At 40.1% G+C, this 8,024-nt stretch overlaps 3 protein-coding genes across 3 annotated transcripts; all 3 read left to right on the top strand.

Moving 5' to 3' along the window:
- The first annotated feature begins 315 nt into the window (after positions 1 to 315).
- On the top strand, positions 316 to 792 carry LOC104455133 (pelargonidin 3-O-(6-caffeoylglucoside) 5-O-(6-O-malonylglucoside) 4'''-malonyltransferase-like). The gene has a single exon (XM_039299633.1). It carries the CDS (start codon positions 316 to 318, stop codon positions 790 to 792), a length of 477 nt encoding a protein of 158 aa, XP_039155567.1.
- A 2,534-nt stretch (positions 793 to 3,326) lies between these two features.
- LOC120287004 (acetyl-CoA-benzylalcohol acetyltransferase-like) lies at positions 3,327 to 3,959 on the top strand. The gene has a single exon (XM_039299632.1). The coding sequence runs from the start codon at positions 3,327 to 3,329 to the stop codon at positions 3,957 to 3,959; it is 633 nt and encodes a 210-aa protein (XP_039155566.1).
- On the top strand, positions 3,959 to 4,648 carry LOC120287003 (acetyl-CoA-benzylalcohol acetyltransferase-like). Its single transcript, XM_039299631.1, has one exon. It carries the CDS (start codon positions 3,959 to 3,961, stop codon positions 4,646 to 4,648), a length of 690 nt encoding a protein of 229 aa, XP_039155565.1.
- The last annotated feature ends 3,376 nt before the right edge of the window (positions 4,649 to 8,024 follow it).

Here is an 8,024-nt window from a genome sequence, read left to right as displayed (position 1 = left end):
GCCAGGGCAACATGCACAAGATAGTTCGTCCAAGTTTCGAGTTATCGTCTATATTCCCCCCCGAAAGAGTCATCCTTCGGAAGTTGGCCGGAACCCTATATTCATATAGAGAAATTCGTTATCAGTACGTTCAGGTTCGACGGTAAGGCTATCTCCAAACTCAAAGCCCGAGCTGCGCCTGATGCGCCGGATTCAATCACTGATAATTTGCAGCCATCAAGGGTAGAGGTCGTTTCGGCACTAATAACTAGGGCGCTTGTTAATATCGATTGAAACAAACATGGCAGACTAAGGCCTTTTGTGGTTTGCATGACGATGAACTTGTGCGAGAAAATCGGTCTCACGATACCTACTAATTCTTATGGCAATCTCTATACCGTGATTGCCGCTCGATTCGGTGGATTCATGGCCAATGAAAGCGAGTTGGGGTTCAAAGAAGTGGTGAACAGGATGAGCGAAATGGTACGCAATTCCAAAGCAGGGTATGCAAAAGTAGTAGATGGAGAGAAGCTACATTCAATGGTGAAGGATTCTCTAATGGATTTCACGGAATTGGTGTTCACAAGTGAAGAGCATCTTATTCCTTTTAGTAGCTGGTGCCGGTTCCAGCTATTCAAGAACGACTTTGGGTGGGGACGGCTGGCTCTAGTTGGCCTCGCGTCGGTAAAATTTAGGTTGGTTTTTCTAATTGACGATGAAGATGATGAAGGAATCTATGCGTGGGTGACTCTCAAGGAAGATGAGATGATTCCTTTCAAACATGATGTGGAGATCCAAGCAATTACTTCTTAGTCGGAGATACATGTTGCCCAAATGTTATATCATTTGCATACTCATTGTATCTAAGAATTTAGCAAATAGTGCAAATTGAAACGATAAATTGAGGTCTTCATAGAAAATATAGAATTTGCACCGTCATTGAAAACAAGATTTTACGTGAAAATGGATTTTGTTGGGTCTCTTGATAAAATATTTGCTCTTGTGAGAGAGAATTCGTTCATTATGTTTGTCAACATAATGTCCATATGTGACAATTGCAACAAGGAATCAAAACCAGGCAAGAAAACATTCGGACTCCAAATCCTTCTCACCCTAAAGAAAGAAAACATGCCTGAATTGTTCACTAATACAAATATAGAAGGGGACGAAGTTCTAATTATATCGTTAAAAAAGAAAACGAAAGAAAAAGAAGTACGACAAAGAAGTCGGCAAGGATCTTAAATGCATCATAAGTTGTCCCCGAAAAGACAGAATTGCTTATCTTTTAGACCAATCATTAGCCTCTATCGACACTACTTATAAAGACATGGTCGGGAGAATCTTGCTCGTAGGTCCATATCGACCGGGGATGGAATCTCTTGCCGAGCATTACTGAATTTTTTTGTCGAAGAATAATAATATTTATAAGATGCATGCATAAACCAAATGGTAATTATATTTAGAGCATAGAATTGATGTTTTCCAAAATATGAATGATGGCATCATAAATGGACTATCATCTAGAAATAACAATAAACTACCTTTATTTTATTTCAGATTCCTTTTGTTTTATTTCGATTTTTTCATTTCAGTAAATCAAGTGGGATTTGGATAAAATTTGAGGACTTATTGTAGAGGAGTAGATCTTGGACTTGTAGGCCACTATCTTATATTCAATCTTTAGATTAAGAGCCTTGTGCTAAATGGAGTTAAACTAAGTCCGAAAATTTTTCTATTGAACAAAAATAACTTAATAAGAAGTGCCATGAAATTTGAATATTTCTTTTTTAATTCTCAAGTGGATTGATATCAAGTACTGCTACAAAACATTGGGTATGTCATATATTTGACAGCAAATCATTGTGATTAAGTATAAAAATGTCGGAGGTTGCCACCTCCTGGGACATTTCATTGGGGGTTTACCAACCTAGTATGCTAAGAGAAGGCAGTGACCTCCCTCCATGCGGGATCCCACTGCTAGTAGTGCTGTGGCCGGAGAACCTAATGGGGCCGTTATCCCGCGTTTCTTCCCCTCACTTGCCTGTAAATGAGTTGTGGAGGGAAGACACCCTGAGATGCCCTATTCAGGGTTGAGCAATTTAAAAACCTGCTCAGGTCTAATACTATAATATATGGTTGTAATTAAAAGTGCAAATGCCGTGTGGAAACAATTTACAGAGACCAAGGGATGACCTCATAGCCAGTGCCTTGTTACCACCCCAGGAGCTATAGTCTCTGTCTGATGTGATAAGACGACAGATGATCCAAATTTGCTGGCGTCGGACTCGCAGGAAGATGCCATGTGTCAATTTCTGATTGAAAAAATTTGATCTAAAGAACCATTGGAGTCGCGACAACTTGGTTTGCATGAAAGGACGTCCCTATATCGTTGAAGCGTCTCTAACGTAATCCTCTGTGAATGAGACAAAGCTGGCTTCTTCGTTTATTAAGGCCGGTCGAAGGGAGGACCTTGCACCTCAGTTTGATACGTGCCCACCGCCAGGTTTATAGAAAAAAAAATAATAGTGATTTTTTTTTTTTTTTTTTTTATCTTGCCGGCCAATTAAACTTAACAAATAATGAAGAAGTCTTGCTTCAATGGAAAATCCCTATGCTTTGTCAACTCATGGCTTTATATTTTCTAGAGAGAAACTATTTCAATACCGCTAATTATTGGGTCAGCAGTTGCGCTATTAGAAGATTTCAAATGTATGCCAATCTACTTAAGACAAACGTTGAGCGTATACTCATGAAACTACCAAAGTTGACTTTGTAAATTATTGGTATACATTTGCGCATGAAGTGAGACATATAACGTCTCATATAGACGTAATATTAATTTAGACTTGGTCCGCATTCTAATTATGTCCGTTGACCAGGTTTCTTAGGAGGATCTACAAATATACATTAACTTTCGCAAACTTGATTAACGTTGATCAGAACAAACTCTTACCAACTTTCTACCAAAAAAACAAAAAACAAAAACAAAAACAAATGCTTACCAACTGCCTTCGTTATGTTCTAGTTTGAGACTTTCTAACGCTCATCTGGAATGGTCTTTGGATTGAGAGAAGAGGTACTTTCAGCACTAGAGTTCTTGAGATTTTTATTTTTTTAAGGTTTTTGTTTATTACTTTAAACTGCAAATTGAACGAAGAGTTCTAATTTAACCTTTAAAATCGGGGACATGGCATGTGTAACGACCTATAAGAGAAAATTTATTATTTTGTTAAATATCGATTAACAATTTAGTCTTGTGTGGAGGGTTTTGCAGATCCAACTCTATAAATAGGGTGACTATCGCGAGCACTTGAAAGCAAAATAGTGAGGCCAACTCAGGAAGAAAAATGAAGATTGAAATAGAGAGCAAGAAGCTGGTCAAACCCTCAGCTCCCACAGCTGACCACCTTCGCAAGTTGAAGATTTCTCTAATTGATCAGCTTCAGCCTCCAGTTTATGTTGGTATCATTTTCTTCTACTCATCCAAAACTGATGTACCCGACCCTTCATTCGTGCCTATCAGCGAAAGATTTCGTCTACTTGAGAAAGCTCTCGCAGAAACCCTAACCTTCTTTTACCCTCTTGCGGGCCGATATGTCAAAGAGAAGTGCTTGCTTGAATGTGACGACCAAGGGGTGGAGCTCATGGAAGCCAAAGCTGATGGAACTCTCGATCAATTTCTCCATAGAGAAACTAACCCCGATGATGTCCTCGGTCATTTGGCAACTCAACCTCATCAGATGGACCAGATTGGGTCGCCTCTGGTGGTTGTCCAAATGACCAAATTCACTTGTGGTGGCATGGCGGTTGGCCTCCGCGTCTCGCACAGAATCGCTGACATGCACACTATATCATCCTTCCTGAGCATGTGGGCGATGGCATGTCGTGGAGCATTCAGACCGCTAACCATCCGTGCTTCGATGTATCATCCATTTTACCACCAAGAGACTTGCCCAAGCTCGAGCCTCCTGCCAAACTAATGCTAGGTGCGAAATATGTGGCGAAAAGATTCGTGTTCGACAACCAATCTATCTTGAAACTCAAAGCCATCGCAAGGAGCGGAGGCTTCAATTCCAAAAGGGAACCCTCTCGCGTGGAACTGGTCACAGCGCTCGTTTCCATTGCTCTCTTGAAAATTGCCAAGTTGAGAAATGGCCAATCCAAGCCGTTCCTCATTTCACACACGTTGAACTTGCGCGGAAGGACAGATCTCCTATGGCACGATAATTTGGGCGGCAATGTCTACACAATGGTGAACGGGAAGTCCACAGCCGAGGTGACCGAGCTTGGGCTACATGGCTTGGTGGGTTTGGTGCGAGATGCAATAACAACCTTGCTTGCTAAATTACCAAATGCGATCGACGGGGAGGATTTGGGCGACATGGTGACGAACTCGGTGGGACAGTTTCAAGAGGAACTGCGAAAAGGCGACACCGACGTGCTCATTTTCACCAGCTGGTGTCGGTTTCCGCTGTACCAAGTTAATTTGGGTTGGGGTGAACCTGAGTTTGTGAGTAGCTTATGCACTTCGTTTGACTCGGTCATGTTGATGGATCACAAGAAAGGTGGTGATTATAATGGAGTTGAGGCGTGGGTGAGCCTGACTGAAGAAGACATGGATCTTTTCCGTCAACAAGATGACATTTTAGAATATGCTTCCCATAAGTAGACAGCACGATCCTATCATAGAGTTTATCCGCACGTGACCCGTGGATTATATAATTTCATGTATGCACATTGTAAGTTTACATGTAATGTGAAGGATGGACGAATAAACCTTTGTCTGTTTTATTTAGTTTTTCAGTGTAATAGCAGTATGTTGATTTGAAAGTTATATTAGGAAATTGAAAAAAACTCGCTCTCTTGCAAAATGTTAGGTAAGTTTGGATCTAACAAACTTTAGGTAACCCTGTTGTACTACTATATTGCCACTGTAATGAAAAGCTATAGAGGTTTCTTGACTATATCTTGAATTATTTTCTTGCGGTTTGATCAGTGTGAATTACTTGTCCATCATCGTACCAACTTTCCGAACATCATACTTTCGGCCCGCGTTGGCACATATGTCACATATTGGTTTCAATTTGCTGAGGTACTTTGATCGGAAGATTGATTGCAGAATTTATAATTTCTACAAATCAACAAATCCAGTACGTATGGAAAGTCTTTCTTTATAAAGTCTTTCTTTATAATTGTTCTTGACGTGCTGAACAAAACGAGGATAGTGAAACTGACTGGCTGCCGGCTTGGTAAGAGCGCCCCCATAAATTTTCTACCTGCTCAATTTTTAGAGGTCCGAGGAGAACCACCATAATGTGCGGTTAAGTCATCGGAATGATAGTACCATTTGTCTAGAGATCTGCGACCTGTGAATCGCCGTCAAGTTGATTAGAAAATGGTTCAATGACTATATCGAGGAAGAGCTTAGCTGGGCCGGCAAGTGGTGGCTTTTGGTCATAATCTTATCGTATCATATGATCTTGTTGTATTAGATTAAGGTTTAACGCGTGCCCGAGATTGTTAATTGTTGTGAAAGCGAACGATGGAACAATAATATATAGATAGAAGAAAAAAATAAATCAGATACCGGATTTACGTAGTTCAATCATAAATACCTACATACATAGAGAGAACATCGATGAATTTCATTATAGATAATGTGATACAATAAATATTATACACTCGAGTCACTCAAACACTCTTTCGGTGTTTTCCAAATCTTAATTACACCCAATAACACACGCAGTGTTTAGCTCCAAAATTCCTCACGAAATAATCTCTCAATCTCAAAAAGAAATTACACGCAAATCTTATCTCAAGATTTAATTGGCTACAAACACTAATTCTTCTCGGATGTAATTACACAAACGAAAAACAACAAGCCCACTTTCAAGCACTCGATATTTGGTGCTTCACAACGGCAGAACACCAAGCACTCACGCGGTGCTTCAAGACCTTTTTTGATCCACCAGGCATCCACGAGAACGTGCATATATATATGCACTTGGAATTCAAGCCGATTGCTGCATCAAATAATATCATATCTTTTATTTGCTTGTATTGTTTCTCTTATTCGTTTTCTCTTATTCGTTGTTGTTTGACCAAGTTCCATAAGCCCATACCTACTAGGATAGCCTTGATTTTATTTCCTTTTCTGACACAAAGTCAGATTTCTTGAACTTGGATTCCAATGAAACCTTGTTTCGGTAATCTACAAATTCATGGCTTGGTCTCTACAAATCAGCAACTTGAAATCCAAATATCCACTTTCCTTTCATTTATCTTGGGTTCAGTTTCATTCACGAACTCAAACTCGAGACATATTATAACAATCTCCACTTTGACTCGACGTTTGAGCCAAGTCACAATCACTTCGCAAACATTTAAACTTTGTCGCTACTTTCCCATAGCCCTCGATGGGCTCAACCGCCACAATATTATCCAAGTCTAAGCATTGCTTGAACTTTTCCATAACTGAGGACCTCAATAGAATACCAACTCCACATGCACCTTTAACTACTCCGCAAGGATTTTCCGAAGCAACCTCCTTAACCACAAATAAAGCAAAACCATTATTATATCTATATCTGTCAGGAGATTGAATACGTACTTTCTTAATTTCAGCAATTATGGCAACCATTAGCTCTATAGGCTCCACCTCACTACAAGCACCATTCGTGTCGATTACTTTGCTTGTACTCGTACTCCCTACCTCAAGAGTTTCTGGTGGCGACTCCATCTCAAGTTGAACACCGTTCAGATCCATTTTAATACTACTATAATCACTCATAGCTAGAAGTACTGGAGACTCGTCAAACGTAACTTCTCTATTGATAATAGATGAATTTAACTCTGGGCACCACAATCGATAACCCTTCTCACCTCATGCATAGCTTAGGAATATGCACTTTCTTACCCTTTCATCGAGATCACTCGCTCAAATATAACATGGGCAACCAAATATTCTAAGAATAGAATAATCAGCAATGTTACCTCCTTGGGAGTCTCATATCCAATCGTAATTGATGGGGATCTATTCATTTGGTAGCATGCTGTACTTAGCACATCTGCTAGGAATCTTCTAGCCATACCAGCACTAGAGAGCATTTTATGGGTCATCTCTAACAATGTTTTGCTCATCAATTTTACAATATATTGTGATTCATCAGTATTAGTGCGATGTTTTACTATGCCTTCTTTCATGCAAAATTCATTTAACAGCTTCAAGCAAAACTTCATGCTACTATTAGTCCGCACATGCTTGATTGTTTTATTAGTCTCCTTTTCGATCAAAGCTATCAATTAATTGATCCCGACAACAAGTATCAAACTTGTGCTTAAGCACAAATACCCACATCTTCATCAAGTAGTCATAAAAAAATTGTTAGCATATATCTAGCACTCTTTCTCAAAGGAAACCGCGAGAACTTGTGAACATTCAAATGAATTAACTATGTAATTGGGATAAGTACACTAATGATTTCATAAGTTGTGTATGGCGCTCACTTTGGTGCCAAAAGTTTTCGCCAGATCACTTAAGTGCTAAATCGGAGAAAAAAACGATCACTTTGGTGCCATCGGCGAGAAATTCCGGCCAAAATGATTAAGTGGCTTTATATTTAAAAAAAATCGATAAACCCTTTAAACGACGTCGTTTTTTGTCCTACTTAAGAAAACGACGTCGTTTTACCATCCTATGTGGATGGCTTAGGAAAAACGACGCCATATAGCTCATTTGTGATTGAAATTAGGGTTTTTTTTTTTTGTTCATCCTCGCCGACCTAGCTTGCTTGGCCACCATGCTTGGCCACTGTCGCTTGGCCAAGAAGTGATGGGAAAATGGGAGGCGAGGGCAGAGGAGGAGGAGGAAGAAGGGGGATTGAAGGTGCAGAGAGAGAGAGAAGACAAGGAGTGCGAGGGAAATAAAGAGGGCAGATGGAGATGGTGAATTGGGCTTTGTTCAAAGAGTGGCTGGGGCTGGTGTTGTTCTTCGGGAAGAAGACGCCGCTGCCATGGCTTCTCTCTCTTTGCTGGTGTTGTTCTTC

This window comes from Eucalyptus grandis, chromosome 8 (assembly GCF_016545825.1).
Source record: "Eucalyptus grandis isolate ANBG69807.140 chromosome 8, ASM1654582v1, whole genome shotgun sequence".
NCBI classification, from domain to species: domain Eukaryota; kingdom Viridiplantae; phylum Streptophyta; class Magnoliopsida; order Myrtales; family Myrtaceae; genus Eucalyptus; species Eucalyptus grandis.
This window is presented reverse-complemented; position numbering and strand designations above follow the sequence as displayed.

What these genes read in the sequence shown, in the direction of transcription:
- LOC120287003 (XM_039299631.1), top strand. Translation starts at nt 3,959, where the DNA reads ATGCTAGGTGCGAAATATGTGGCGAAAAGATTCGTGTTCGACAACCAA.
- LOC104455133 (XM_039299633.1), top strand. Translation starts at nt 316, where the DNA reads ATGAACTTGTGCGAGAAAATCGGTCTCACGATACCTACTAATTCTTAT.
- LOC120287004 (XM_039299632.1), top strand. Translation starts at nt 3,327, where the DNA reads ATGAAGATTGAAATAGAGAGCAAGAAGCTGGTCAAACCCTCAGCTCCC.